The sequence below is a fragment of the Quercus robur genome, chromosome 4 (assembly GCF_932294415.1).
Source record: "Quercus robur chromosome 4, dhQueRobu3.1, whole genome shotgun sequence".
In the NCBI taxonomy this organism is placed as follows: Eukaryota; Viridiplantae; Streptophyta; class Magnoliopsida; order Fagales; family Fagaceae; genus Quercus; species Quercus robur.
The window spans coordinates 22,444,922-22,460,921 of record NC_065537.1 but is presented as its reverse complement, the minus strand read 5'-3'; the positions used below and the strand labels follow the sequence as shown (position 1 = coordinate 22,460,921).

At 37.9% G+C, this 16,000-nt stretch overlaps 1 protein-coding gene across 2 annotated transcripts; it reads right to left on the bottom strand.

Moving 5' to 3' along the window:
• Positions 1-6,336: 6,336 nt before the first annotated feature.
• LOC126720881 (receptor-like protein kinase FERONIA) lies at positions 6,337-9,819 on the bottom strand. Of its 2 annotated transcripts, XM_050423721.1 has the most exons (3): positions 9,220-9,358; positions 7,969-8,959; positions 6,337-7,354 (listed from the first exon to the last, which is right to left on the bottom strand). In XM_050423721.1, the coding sequence occupies exons 1-3, from the start codon at positions 9,322-9,324 to the stop codon at positions 6,402-6,404; spliced, it is 2,049 nt and encodes a 682-aa protein (XP_050279678.1). In that variant the 5' UTR covers positions 9,325-9,358; the 3' UTR covers positions 6,337-6,401. The 2 variants fall into 2 exon arrangements, with proteins under 2 accessions (XP_050279678.1, XP_050279677.1); XM_050423720.1 differs by having other exon boundaries at positions 7,969-9,819.
• Between the last annotated feature and the right edge of the window lie 6,181 nt (positions 9,820-16,000).

Genomic DNA, 16,000 nt, shown 5'->3' with positions numbered 1-16,000 from the left:
GATATGTATTTTGTTTTTTCTTCTATTGAAATCATTTATTCAGCCAAAAATAATAATAATAATAATGAGTCATAAGCAAGTTGTCCAGTAATGTTTGGAAGGAAATAGAGAATTTGTGCTACACACGAGACTTTTGGAAACTACATTGCAATTATGTTTATGCATGTGCCACTTGCCATTCAAATAGTATTCCAATGATATTTTTGTGAAAGTTCAAAAACGTGTACAAAACACCTTTGAACGTTTAGACCCCCAAATTACAACTTAACCAATACAAGCAATATGTCAAATACTAGTGTGCGGAAACTTAACACATGCTATAATACGAAATTGGTTAAAGACTTTCTAAGCCGTAACAAAATAAAACCACAGCAGATAATAAAAAGGCAAAGATAGAGAGGAAGGAAGATGCAAACACAAAGACAACATGCGATGTGTTATCGAAGAGGAAACCGAAGTCCTCGGCGAAAAACCTCTCCGCCGCCCTCCAAGCGGTAAACAATCCACTAGAAAATACAGTTGGGATACAAGGGCAGCAATAGACCCTCCAAGCCTAATCTACCCAGTGCACCTAAGCCCTCCAAGCTTCTTGCTCCAACGAGGTTGCGCCGAACCTTTTTCTTTTCTAGCTTCCCGGATTCCGCTACTAGACCGTAGCATCAACCAATGAAGATTGGTTCCTTCTTAACTGCTTCCCATAAATCCAAACAACTGTCTCACAGTGATGATGATGGTGAGAACCAGGTTTGGTATAATGCCTCTCAAGGATTTGACAATGGAGAGGAAGAGAGTAGAGGAATTTGAAGAGACTCTAAGGTACAGATTGTGGGTGAAACAATCTTATTTTTCTTTAGGGTTTCTCTCTCAAAATTCTCTCTGGAAGCTCTCTTTCAATCATGGGTAAAAGGGGTATTTATACTGGAGTGGGAGAGGAATGTGAAACGTCAGGTTTTACAAAACAGGGGTGGCTCACGATTTGACTAAGTCGCGAGATCCAGTCGCGAGTTAACCGTATGGCTAGTTGTCCTGTTTTGTCCTGTAGTGCTCCAGCTAGCATGACTGTTCATCTTCCAGCATGCTTGGCACGTGTGCTGCTTCTGGCGGCTTGCAGCCGCGAGTCCCAGCCGCGAGTCTCTGTTTTCTTGCACACTCTTGAGCAATTTTCACTCTATCTCACTCACTACCCTTACAACAAACCCACCTAAATACAGGGTTACTAAATGCTGAATTACAAGCAAATTTGGCACGGAATAAAGCCAATTAGATGGTTGAATAAATTCAACCTTACATTTTGGATTCTAATAAATTTAACTGGTAAGATTTTTTTACATTGAATAAGAGATTTGAGTTCAAAACTTATTTACACCAAAGTCAATCAGTGTTTAATTACCAAATACCAAGTGATATTTTGGCTTTTTTTTTTTTTTTAGGGGAATTGATATTTTGGCTTAGATGATAAAAAAAAAAAAAAAAAAAATCAGATGTCATTAATTTAAATTTTATCGTATTTATATAGAAAAAATATATTTACATTCAAAAGATACTTAAATGGCTGTTGTAAATAACTTTCCATCACTAAATACTTATTTTAAATTTCAAGAAAATATAAAGAGGATGAGTTTCATGAATTCTAGGATCTAGTTTGGTAAATGAGTTCATTTATTTTTTAGGTAAAGAACCCATAACTTCACTAATCTCCAGAATTACACTATCTAGGATTTTGAAGATTTAGGAATTTGGCATTTTGGGATGTTTTATGGCAGTTGAGTGTCTTCCACTTTTTTGGTCTTGCACTCTTGCTCATCAGCCATTGAAAACACCCACATTTTGTGAGATTTTTTCTACTTGACCTTAAAAAAAAAGAAGTGAGAATGCATGCTAAAAAACCATTGAAAACACCCACATTTTGTGAGATTTTTTCTACTTGACCTTAAAAAAAAAGAAGTGAGAATGCATGCTAAAAAAACTTATTTTCTAAATTCTCTAACAATAATATGAATATGTATGTTACATGAACTATAGCAAGAAGTTTCAATTACTCGTTTATTTTATTTGTTTTCAATTTTTATATCTAATATTCTTTAGTGATTCTTATTACATAAAAATGCTAAACTATTTATAATGTAAAAAATTTAATTACTATTTATAAACAAGTATTAAATATGTCAAAGTTATTTTTATATGGAATTTGTATAATTTGTATAATTTTAGTGTTTAATTATTTTTTTATAATAAGATATTATTATCTTTTTAAAAATATTTTTAAATTACATGGCTTAAACAAAAACTGTCCTATGCAATCCACATATAATCTTACCATGATTATTTCTTTTTTGGTAAAAATTTAAAATTCTGGTCATTATTCTGTTGACTTTATTTCTTATTGTATATTATTTATGTATTATTTCAAGTCATTGTTCTCCTATTTTAATCAAAAAGAAGATAAATAGAATATGTTTAAACTTTTTAAAAAATTTATAAATTTTTGCAAATAAAAAAATACATGAAAATCCAATTTGTGAAAGGTCGAATAAGTGTAATAGGTTTTAAAAACCCATTTAGGGTTAACTCGTTTCTGCCCTAAACCCAATTGAATCAAACCTGAACTTGCTTGACCCAAATCATTTACCAAGTCTAACTCTATCCATTGATTGTAGATAGGGTGGCCCCATCAATAATGTAACCTTTATATGTGAACTTCGTCAAAATTGTTTGGAAGCTTTAATTTCTACATGCGGAAAAGAAATGACATATAAGTTGGAGTTGGAGGTAGATGCTTGGAAAGGGAATCTCCTAACCCATCCTCATCTCTTATTTGATTTTAAGCTCTGAAAGCCACCCCTGCCAAGTGAGGATAATGACCATTCATAAAAGCAATAATCACATATATAGTGTATGTGTATGAAATGGGGCACGGGATGGGTTTGGGGACCAAAGAAATGAATGTCTATGATGAAAGCCTTAAAGTTTTCTTGTTGTTATTTGAGTGAAAAGATCTATGCATATAGAATGCAATGTACACGGAAAAAAAGAAAAAAGAAAAAGGTTAAATTTACAAACATTCCCAAATTTGCAAGCCACATAATTTAAATTAGAAATTGTTATGGATTCATGTATGAATTGGCATCCTAATTTAAAAAATATTATGAAATTATTGTAACCTTTTGTTATATCTATAGTATTACTCATATTGTAGCAAGAATCAACATCAAAAAGAAACATTTCAATAGATGAATACCATTTTAAAATACATGATAAAAGTTAAGGATTATGTGTGCATTTGAGATCAGTTTATTTTACTTTTTGCCTTATTTTATTTTTATACTAAATGTGTGCCAAAATATGCTTGTATTTGAAAAAGAGTGAAGAAAAAGTAAGGATTTAAAAGTTTGTGTACAAAAGCTAAAAAATAAACAAAATACTGGACCTAAACAGACATTAAATGTATATTTAAACCTAAAATTTTATTATCTTACAAACTGATTCATCATTTTTAAACACATAATGTAAAGAGTTCTACTACTATAATAAAAAATCTTAGAATATTTTTTCAATAAGTTGAGATGTCAATTTACCATATATTAAAATAAAATAAAATTATACCCAAACCAACAACAGTTCAAAATAAGATTATTGTAAAGATATTGTGAAATTTTGTTGTGTTTATGAAATTTCTCTAATAAAAAAATAGTTACTAACTATTTACTTATTATATTATTGATTTAACACTATCATTTATTGATATTTTGAGTTAGGCTCAGATGATTTCGTATTACACAATCTCCATACTCTTTCACATTTGTATAATATGACGGAATTATGTTTATTATACACACTCTACTATACACAAGTTTACAAGTATGTGTAATTAAAAAAAAAAAAAAAAGTTTACGAGTATGTGTAAACTTGTGTGTAATAAATCAGATGTAGTAGTATTTACCCTAACATGATTATCTAATATTCATGTTGAAAAAAGAAAAAAGAAAAAGAAGGTGTCATGTGAAACATTTCACATCAAGAAATGGGAAACAAATAGTTGATAGATCAATGAATCCATGACCTCACACTCACACCACATGTCAAGATGGAATGCAATTAGGCTATGGCCCATTGGAAAAGTGTTTAGAGCTAGACTTCTTGGAACTAGAGGAGAGTACAACATATGCCTAGTCCATGGTTCTTTTTCCCATTGTTTCTCATCATTTAATTTGGTCTCATGATGGTCTTTTCGCATTCAATGTCTCATCTATGAAGTATGGCCCACTATTGAGATCATGGTTTATCTTTTTTCTAGTAGAAAAATCTCTGAAACAGATAAATAAATAGATAATTATATCTTATACGGTCTAAACAAAAAGTCATGAACCGATCAATTACTTTGATATTTTCCTTTACTCTTAGAGCATTTACAATGGAGCTTGAAAACAAAATACTTACTTTAAATAAACAGATAATTATATCTTATACCGTCTAGACAAAAAACTCATGCACCGATCAATTACTTTGATATTTTCTTTTACTCTTGGAGCATTTGCAATCGAAGTTGTAAACAAAATATTTATTTTACAATTAAAAGACTATTTTATCTATTTTACAATTTACCTAATATCCAATTCTTATATTCCACATCATATTAAATATTATTCATTTTTTAATTAATTTCACACACACCCTCTCTCTTTCTCACCACCTCTCTCACGTCATAGCAGTGTCTCTCTCTTCACCCATATATCAAACCACATATCCCAAAAATAAAAAAATAAAAATCAATCACCACCACCATAATCACAACCAGCAGTAGCCCCCCATTATCACATACCCATACCAAAACTTAGATATAAACAGAAAACAAAAAACCACAACTCACTATAATACCACCACCCCAACTCACTATAGCTGAGTTGTATACTTAAATCCTATTATTTTGATTCACATTCTCTCTTTTCTCTCACCCATGTTAACTCTCTCTACCTCTCTTTCTTTCTCTCTTTCACTTAGATGCAGCACCCTTTCTTAGACTTCTTTCTTTTCATTCACATCCTAGTGGTTCTGGGTTTGGGTTTAGTGGTGGGTGGTTGAGAGAGAGACAGAGATAGGGAGAGAGATTAGAGAGAGAAGAGAGAAGGGAGAAGAGAGATAGATAGTTTTATATTATTTTATTGTGTAATTTATACTATTTTAATGTGTTGTATGGAAAAATAAAAACTAGATGTTAGGTGTATTATAAAGTTGAATGGTATAATAGAAAAAGTAAGTTTTAAATGGTAAATAAGAATTGTTATAAAAACTTGGATCCTAATGCTCTAAGTAATAACTTACGGTAACAAAGTGGCAAGTTTTTTTAGCGATACACACCCCTATAAAGTGGGTTTTGTGTGTGTTTGTTGCTAAAAATAGAATTTTGGGGACACCCTCATTGCTTAGAGCACTAGCATTGGAGGGGTGTAAAAAACACCCACTTGCTATTTTAGCAACCAATAAGGCCAAATTGCCCCACATCTAGGGGTGGGTTTTTATTTTTTATTTTTTATTTTTAGCAACTGTTCACAAAGATGTAAAACAAAAATATTATTTTAATGAGGAAAGAGAAACAAAAAGGTAGAGAGATGGAAGAGAAGAGAGAGAAACCAAATTTTTTATATTATTTTTTGGTATAGTTTATATTATTTTAATGAGTTATGTGTAAAAATAGAAACTAAGATATTGGGCAAGTTGTAAAATGAGAAAATAAAATAGATAAAGTGTGTTTTAAAGATATAAAATAGACATTTTTTGCATCCTCAAATACTAGTGCTCTAATGCTCTAAAAGATGAAAAGAAATGAAGGTTCATACCACCTTCGTTATAGTAACCATAAAATATTGAACCTAGAGGAAATTATTGCAGATATTTTAACCATTTATTTAATCGTTGTTTTAATAATTAATTTATTTTAAATATTAGTAAATGTAGACATTTTTTTTTTCACTAAAGCAAACCATTATGGCTTATCTTTATTATTTAATTCTCAGTGTAAAATTAATTATTCGTTGAAAATATCATTTGGTGTTAGATATCCTTTAACTAGGCATCGTGCTCCTGTAAGATGATAATTTAAAATAAACAAACTTTCCTATTTACCTAACAATTATGGAAATAAAAAATCATAAAACATAACTCATCTCTCTTTTTAAAAAAATATTATTTTTTAGTAAATATAATTGTATGAATAAGATATTTTCTAAAATAAATCTTAAGTTTTATTTTAATTTTACAACTCACAACCAAACCTATGAATATGTTTAGTTGTTCCATTACAACACTTTTTATTCCTAATAATAAATAGTATAAATGCTGTTGTCATCTCCATAACATAATTACTACTTCCAACTTTTAGAAAGACAAAACTATAATTATAAAACTTAAGAACTACTATTTTTAGTAGCCGAGGAGTCATCTTGACTTGTGATACTAATAGTAATAGAATCAAGACCAGGGTAACTTAATCCAGTGCTAATTGTACTTAACTCAGTTCCACTAGTCGACTCCAACACCTGTCCACGAAATGATACCACTTCTGAATCGGTATCCTTGGTTGCTTCTGCATACTCTTGGAGCTCTAATGCAAACTCCAACTTTTCCATCACATCATTCATTGTGGGCCGTTCGATTCCATGATCACTTACACAACTCTCTGCAAGTTCCACATATACCTTAAAACACTCTAGCGCTATCTTGTTCGTTAGATATGGATCAATGATTTCACCGATGGTCCCTCTCTCAATACATTTTCGAGCCCAGCTTGCCAAATTTCGTTCCTCTTCTTGGAGTCTTTGGTTCAATGCTTTCCGAGCACACAACACTTCAAACATCACTACACCAAATGAGTACACATCTGATTTCTCAGTTAATTGTTGGCGCCTTGCATAATCTGGATCCAAATACCCCCATGTCCCCTTTACTAGGGTACTAACGGCAGTGTTATCCGAACCCATTTTGGACAACCCAAAATCTGATACCTTGGATACCCATTTCTCATCCAATAGAATATTTGTTGTCTTCACGTCACGATGGATAATAGGGTGCTTCGTACATGTGTGTAGGTAGTGCAAACCACGTGCTGCTCCTATGCATATCTGGAGCCTTTGTTTCCAGGTGAGGGGATCATTAGGGGTGTCATAGAGGTGGTGGCGGAGGGTGCCATTTGTCATGTACTCGTAAACAAGTATCATCTCACTCTCATCATTGCAGTATCCGATGAGGGACACAAGGTGCACATGACGAAGTTTAGAAAGCATCTCAATCTCTGTCATAAACTCACGAGCACCTTGTCGAGACTCTTGTTTCATGCGCTTGATTGCCACCACTATATTACCTAAAGGATGAAATATATTGTATTATTGTGTTTCTAAAACCCAATAAATGTAGCAATGAATATGATTTGTGGATTTTAACAACCTATAACATTAATTTGTAACTTTCAACAATCTATGAGAACACATTAATTTGTAAGTTTTATAGAATGAAATTTGTACCACCTCTAGCACCACTCTTGTATTATTGTGCATAAACAAAGAGTATGACTTATGTCTAGTTTCTATGCTCTTTGGAAACTATAAGATGTGAAGACGTCCTAAAATAGGACACGGTGGTCACATTAAACAGTTTATATAAATGGGCAATAATACTCACTTCCATATTTTAAAAGAGGACATTTTCATTTATCTTCTAAAATGTGTATATCAGAACATTGTTTGTGGATATTGTATAAAATAATGGATGTAAAATGAGTGTAAGAGAATATTTTTCTTTTAATATGGCCATGTCCAATACGTGTAGGAACTCGACACAAGTTGGATTTGATCAATTTATTAAACAACTCTACAGAATATAGTATCACTAATCTTAATTATATGTAGTTAGATTGCAATTAGGACTAATTCAGGAAAAAACTAAAAATTAAAAGATAATCATGGTATTATTCATTACCTTGCTCAATCAGACCCTTGTAAACATTGCCAAAGCCACCTACACCGACAATTAGATCTTCATTGAAGTTGTTGGTTGCTGTTTTGATTTCATCTAGGCTGAAGTAGCGGCATAGTTCTCCAGGAAGTGATGAAGCTGTTCTCCTTGAGAACTCTCTTTTGTAAGGATCTGGCCTAAACCAACACCACCACTTTGCTAGAGGATGGTAAGAACCATAACGTTCAGTCTTCTTCAATTTACAGAGAACCATGAAACACACTAGAGCGGCCACGACTAAAAAGCCAACACCACTTCCAATAGCAATGAACATTGTTTTCTTTGTATTAGACTTGCTGGCTGCAAGAGCAGGTTGTTGATCCATCGGTGGAGGGACCATATTTAGTCCAGCAAGATTGCCAGATGGGTCGCTCAATTTGAACACTTCCACACCGTTTAAAATGGCATCGCATAAAGCTGCATCTGTTCTAGGTTGTAGATCAATGGCCAGAGTATGACTGTCCTCGCCCTTGTTTTGGATCATTACTACGTAGTCCTTGTAGTATGGTGTATCGTTATCGTCAGCCCACAATATTACGTCTGCCGTTTCTTCTGCTAGCTGATAGTCTATGTAGATGGTGAATTCCCTTATACCAGAGATTTGTATATGAGGATCTATTTCACAGAAATGGAGCCTCACCAGATAATTGAATCCCGTCTCAACAGGAAATCCCCATGTCAAATTAGACATTGAGTTCCTAGTCCTGTTTGGACCCATTGAAGCTGCAGACTGATAGACAGTATCTGGTGCAATATATTTTGGTATTTTTGAGTATTTGAGTTTCAAAGATGGATCACGAGGGTTTACACCGTCGCTCCACAAATAATCAGTTCTGCCCTCGGACCATTGTCTAAACATTCCAGTGTCTTCCATTGGGGATATGGAGCTCCCGCCAATGTTTAATCGATAAAACATCTCGAGTGCCATGCTGTAGTTTATGTAGAACTGAAGAGCCTGGCCAACATAAACAGGAACTTTACCTTCTATAATAGAACTACTTGAGGTATAGTACATGTAGTCCATAGGCATGGAGACAACCTCAATACCATTAATGAAAGCATAGTAACTAATAGAACCACTTGTAAAAGGAATGAAGGTTAAGTTCAATTTTTTATTTTTTTCAACATTGATGCAGAACTCTTTAACAAAATACTTTTCGTCTGAAGAATCAGTATAAATGGAAGCGCTGAAGTTTCTAAGTAAGGTGAACGAACCCGCTTTGACAGTAAAAAAGTCTCTAGACTTGGTAAAACCTGAGTATGCAGCTGAGTAAAAGTACAAACGAACGAATTTCGGGCCAGGTGTGACCGGAAACACATATGTGAATTGGGAATAAGACAACCGAGCTGTACGGTAGGGGATAGACTCAATGGATGATGCTTGGCGTTGGGCTTCAGATGAATTAGATTCGTTGTTTTGTTCCATGGGACCGTACTTGGAACCTTTGTCCCCGATCCAGTCACGCTTATCGGTAGCCTTTGAGTTGCCGAAAGAGCCACAGTCGAGGGTAATATCATCAACAGCTATGTAAGGGGGTGTAGAAGTAGCAACTGTGATATTGTGAAAGATGAAAAAGAGGAAGAAGACGAAGAAGAAAGGTGTCAACATTGAGTGGTTCTTCATGGGAGCAAGAGGTTACTGAGTTATTGTATCGCTCGATGATGCTATCAACCAAAATAGCTTTCTGTACTCTGTACAGAGTTAAAAATGCTGGAGTAATAAGCGGGGGGGGGGGGGGGGCCGTGGGAAGTTGCCTGGGGAGACTTGAGTATAGCAAGTTGACTCAAGTTGCTAATGGGGGAGACCGTGCTTGCTTTTGGTTTTGGACTCGGTCATACTTACTTTTAGGGACGTTTGGTTCGCGACAAACATTACGACAATATTATGGTCAGAGGCTGAGCTAGGGGGGCCTAGCTGAAAATACCTATAAACTTAGATCAAGATATGCAAATCAGCCCCCTTCGAAATTTCAAATTTTGCCTCTTAAAATGTAAAATTTAGATCATAAAATTAATTTGGCTGCTCAAATTTTTAAGCAGTCCAGAAAACAGAAAGAACTAAATTAATACAAGAAAAATATTAAATTGGTACAAATAAATATTATCCATCCAATGGCCCATTCACTCTGGCAGTCCAAATACTAACAAAACCTAGATTTCCCTTTAATATATCTCAAATCACCAGAGAACAAAAAAAAAAAAAAAAAAAAAAAAAAACCAAAATAAATTGGTCTAGTTTCTATATGTTTGCTGTACTACACCTGCCCCTTGCGTAGCCAGTCACTGACCGGCTCCAATCCAAGCCGGTAACCATCATCACTGGTACATATCTCTCGCTCTCTCCCTCTTGCTCTTTTTGGTGTTTACTGCTATACACAACAAACTACTAGTTGCTTCTATCCAAAAACAAAAAACAAAAAAACAAAAAAACAAACTACTAGTTGCTGCTCTTAGTTTTCTTCTTTTGTGATAGTGTGTGCTGTACAGTTGTACCACACTATCTTAATTTTGTTGAGTTTCAAAATTGTGTGGCTGTTAACTTCTGTTTTTATTTTATTATTTGGATGGAGTGTGGCTGTCAAAGTATAGTGTAGTTTAAAATGAATGTTATATTCTCTATAAAAAAAAAAATGAATATTAATATTATATAATATAGCAGCTACATTTCATATTTATACCATTTGTTTTTTCTTTTTAACCAGGCTATATAACTATAATTAGTTTATAAAATTTAATAATTAGAATTCAAAATGTAAGTAATTTATGGAGAAACCATCCATAATTGATGAATATTTTGAGTGAGAAGCTATTGTTACTACACCAAAATAAGTCTATTACATCAAGTGTTAATACAACAAAATTAGTATAGTGGTATTAGACATAATATCACATCTAAAAATTAAAATTCGTTGCAATAATAACTTAAAAATAGTAAATTATTACATTAATAATAATTAATTGTAATAATTTATAATTTTCAGTTGCAATAGAGATTTTAATACTTGTGGGGACCGTTCGATCGATAGGCCCATAAAGTTCAGGATTGATTCAGGAATGTTGGGCCCGTGGCCCATCCGAGGATGCATATCCGTCCGAGGAGGTCAAATCAGGTCATAAGGTAGTTACTGAAGGGGATGATAGTCAACATCACAAGGGTAGGGTTCTGTATCCGTCCGAGGACACCATACTCCTCGGCAGCATGCGTCCGAGGACGATCAGGACGTGGTCTTATTGCACCAGACCTCAGAATTAGGTCACCGTAAAAGATAGAATAACCGACCAAGGAAGAAAGAGATAAGGCAAACAAATATCTATAACTACAGCTGCCTCCGCATTAATGACCTCTCAACCAACTCTCTAGCCGCATTAATGTGGAGGTGATACCTGAACAGTAAGGAAGCAGCCTTACAGCTGCCCATAGGAAGTTCCAGGAGGTGCTAGATAGGATAGAAAGAAACCCTCCGGACCCAACCTACACGTGTGCGGTGAAGATGGAACACAAAGGGGGGTATATAAACTAAAAGAAGAGCATGAAGAATGAGGATCGGAACAGAAAAAGAAAAAGAGAGAAAAACACAGACAAAAAGGAAGAGAGCAAAAGTAGAGAAAAAGAATTGTATTGATCACTAAAGAAAACGATCGTTGTACCAACTTTTGACCTTCAATATACGTGAGACTGAATCTTTTTAAGATACCACAGTTAACCTAGTTCTTTACACCCACGCTCTACAAATCATATTGTCTGGCCTTTTTACGTACGAACCCAACACTGTTAAGGTTCATTGCAAATCGTGTCCTTACAATTGGCGCCGTCTGTGGGAAGAGCTTGTGTTAGCTTATAGAACTTTCGGTACAACGTTTCCGATGGAAGGAGTGGAACCACCCCACCCCGCAGCGGGACCGCATCAGGATGATGTCAACCTGCATCAGGCGGAGTCAAGGGGCTCTCAGCATGGTGGTCCTCGAAGGAGTCCCGAACAGAGAGAAGTCCGGGAGGAGAGTATACGTACAACTCATACCACCAGGAGCCACTCACGGGGGAAAAGTCACGTCTCCCACGTGAAGCGTGATGGGAATCTGCAACGTGAGATTGCAGACTTGAAGAGAGAGTTGCGCCATGCACGGCGGGAACGTTCCCTACCTTGCTCTGAACCATCATCTGGGGAGTCGGATGGAACTAGTTACAGGCGGAGGTCGAGAACTCCACAAAGTGAGACTTTCTCCTATGAAGAGGAGCATCGCCATCGACGTAGGTGTAGAAGTCCAACCAGCAGGGGCTTGGGAAACGATGCCATGAACAAAGCCCTGAGTCAAATTTCCAAGTCACCCTTTACAAGAAACATAGACGATGCTACCCATCCTCGGCGGTTCCATCAACGTACGTTCTCTCTGTATGATGGCCATTCAGATCCGGTGGAACATGTAAGCTATTACAGCCAGAAGATGGCTATTCACTCCAGGGATGATGCTTTGATGTGCAAGATTTTTCCATCGAGTTTGGGTCCAACGGCGATGAGGTGGTTCAATGGCTTAAGGGCCAATTCTGTTGGATCTTTCAAAACGCTGACTCGGGCTTTTGGTGCTCGCTTTATTACATGCAGCCGGACTCCTCGACCATTGGGATCCTTGTTGACTTTGTCTATGCGAGAGGGCGAGACTCTCAAGAGCTATTCGGATAGGTACTGGGAAATTTTTAACGAAATAGAGGGAAAGAATGATCCCGTGGCTATAACCACTTTCAAAGCTGGTCTCCCAGCTGATCACAACTTGAGGAAATCCTTGACGGGTAAGCCTGTCACTAGTGTGTGCCAGCTGATGGACAGAATAGATAAGTACAGAAGGGTAGAGGAAGATCAACTTCAGGGGAAAGGAAAGGCCAAGATGATCCCTCAGGAGAGGAGGGATTTCATGTCGGATCGTTATAATAACAGCCGACCAAGGAGGGACTTTGTTGGGCAGTCGGGCTCGGCGGATTCCCAGGTTGTTAATGCAGTATTTCGGGAGCTTGTTCAGCAGGTTTTGGAGAAGATAAAGAATGAGTCATTCTTCAAATGGCCGAACAAGATGGCTGGAGAGCCTAGAAAATGCAACCCGAGTTTGTATTGCCATTACCATCAGGATCATGGGCATACGACAGAAAACTGTAGGAATTTATGGGACCACTTGGAACAGTTGGTCCGTGAAGGGAAATTAAAGCAACTCTTGCATCACTCCAGCGGAAGGGCGAGCCAAGCAGGTTCCGAGGTGCGTGGGGATGCTTCATCAAGGCTCCCCCTGGGTACGATTAACGTTATCTTTGCGGCCCCGGGAAGGACTGGATCTTGCCCCTCGAGAGTGTTGTCGGTGTCCCGATCCCCGGCCGAGGATCATTCTCAGGCATTGAAGAGAGCCAAGAGGCATGTCCCCTTGATTTTGGGTTTTTCAGATGAGGATCTGGTTGGGACCATACAGCCCCATGAGGATGCTTTGGTGGTAACATTGAGGATTAGCGGGTACGATGTCCGAAGAGTGATGGTTGATCAAGGAAGCGCTGTGGATGTGATGTATCCAGATTTGTATAAGGGGCTAAGTTTGAAATCAGAGGACTTAACAACCTATAATTCCCCTCTAATGAGTTTTGAGGGAAGGTTGGTCACTCCCATGGGGCTAATCAGGCTGCTCGTGCAGTCAAGCACAGATGTGGTGGAGGTGGATTTTATTGTCGTAGATGTTTTTTCTCCGTACATGGCTATTGTGGGTAGACCTTGGCTTCACACCCTTAAAGCGGTTTCGTCCACCCTACATCAGAAGGTGAAGTACCCATCCAGAGACCAAGTGCTGGAGATAGTAGGGAGTTAGGCGGCCGCTCGGCAGTGCCAAGTAGCGGCTATACAGCACCGGCCAGAGGAAGAAACCTCGGCTACGACCGACAATGAGTTATAGCAATTAAAGTCCCCACTATCAGGATTAGACGTGCCAACAAATGGGGTAGAGTGTGAAGATCTGGAAAAGGTAGTTGTCGCTGATGATCCAGAAAAATTCTTCCAGGTTGGGGCCAATTTGCCTTTACAAGAGAAAGCGAATTTGCTGGGATTCCTCCGAGCCAATGTGGACGTTTTTGCATGGGACCCGTACGAAGCCCCAGGGGTGGACCCGAATTTCATTTGTCACCGGCTCAACGTGAACCCTGCCGTTGTCCCTAGAAGGCAACCTCCTCGGCGACCATCGAGGGAGCATGCCGAGGCAGTTAGAAGCGAAGTTGCCAAGGTCAAACAGGCTGGGGCTATCAAGGAAGTGTTTTACCCTCAATGGTTGGCCAATACGGTGGTAGTAAAAAAGAAGACTGGAAAATGGCGGGTGTGCGTGGACTTCACGGATCTTAATAAGGCCTGCCCCAAGGATCCATTTCCTATGCCGAAGATCGACCAGTTGGTGGATGCGACCGTGGGTCACCCTAGGATGAGTTTCTTGGATGCCTTCCAAGGGTATCATCAAATACCGCTGGCCACCGACGATCAAGAAAAGACTACTTTCGTGACCCCGATTGGGAACTACCATTACAAGGTGATGCCCTTCAGTTTGAAAAACGCTGGATCTACCTACCAACGTATGATGACGAAAATGTTTGAGCCACAACTGGGCAAAAATATTGAAGTTTATATCGATGATATGGTTGTAAAAAGTAAAGTAGTGTCCGAACATGTGGAGGACCTCACTAGTATCTTCGGGATATTGAGAAAACATAAGTTGCGCTTGAATGCTTCGAAGTGCTCCTTTGGTGTAGGTTTTGGGAAGTTCTTGGGGTACATGATGACCCATAGAGGAATTGAGGTGAATCCGGACCAGATTAGGGCCATTAACAATTTGCAAGCACCTCGCAATCCAAAAGAAGTGCAGAAACTAACTGGGATGACTGCTGCGTTGAACCGATTCATCTCCAGGTCGGCTAAGAGGTGTCGTCCTTTTTTCCGCCTGTTACATAAGTGGCAAGGATTCGAATGGACCGTGGAGTGTGCTGAAGCGTTCCAGCAGTTGAAAGATTACTTGTCCAGGCCGCCTATCATGTCTAGCCCTGAGGTGGATGAGGTGTTGTACACCTATTTGGCGATAGCTCCTCACGTAATTAGTTTCGTCTTGATACGAGAAGACAATGGCGTCCAAAGGCCAGTTTATTATGTAAGTAAATCCCTCCATGAAGCCGAGGTGAGATATCTATCATTAGAAAAGGCCATACTGGCGGTGGTCCATGCAACACGTAAACTTCCGCACTATTTTCAAGCTCACACTGTGGTTATTTTGACCCAACTGCCCCTTAAGTCCATACTCAGAAGTGCTGACTACACCGGAAGAATTGCCAAGTGGGGCACGATTCTGGGTGCTTTTGACATCAAATACATGCCCCATACCTCTGTAAAAGGTCAAGTCCTCGCCGACCTAGTGGCTGAATTCGCTGAGTGCCCCGAGGAAGTTAGTAGGAATCAAGACCACATGGATGAAAAATCGGTTGGCCTAATATCCGCACAAGGAGAGTCTTTATGGAAAGTGTACGTGGATGGGGCCACAAACCAACGGGGAGCAGGATTGGGATTGGTGTTGATATCCCCCGAAGAGGTCATCATCGAGAAGTCGTTAAAACTAAGGTTCTCGGCTACTAACAATGAATCAGAATACGAAGCTTTGATAATGGGAATGAGCATGGTCCATAAAATGGGTGGAAAGGCAGTTAAATTATTCTCAGACTCGAGGTTGGTAGTCGGCCAGGTGACCGGAGAGTTGGAGGCCCGAGACCCAAGGATGCAAGGATATCTGGACCGGGTTAGGCTATGCGAACGGAGTTCGAGTCTTTCGACGTATTACATATTCCTCGAGGTGAAAATACCCACGCTGATTCCTTGGCAACCTTTGCCACCTCCTTAGTACGAAATTTCCCTCGGGTGATTATCGTCGAAGACTTGTGTACTCCCACTTCACCAAAAAAGGAGGTTTGCCAAATCCGTCAAGTTAGTTTGTCGCCAAG

What these genes read in the sequence shown, in the direction of transcription:
- LOC126720881 (XM_050423720.1), bottom strand. Translation starts at nt 9,628, where the DNA reads ATGAAGAACCACTCAATGTTGACACCTTTCTTCTTCGTCTTCTTCCTC. An exon ending in CAAGGGTCTGATTGAGCAAG is followed by an intron (nt 7,355 to 7,968) that starts GTAATGAATAAT and finishes TTCATCCTTTAG; the next exon opens with GTAATATAGTGGTGGCAATC.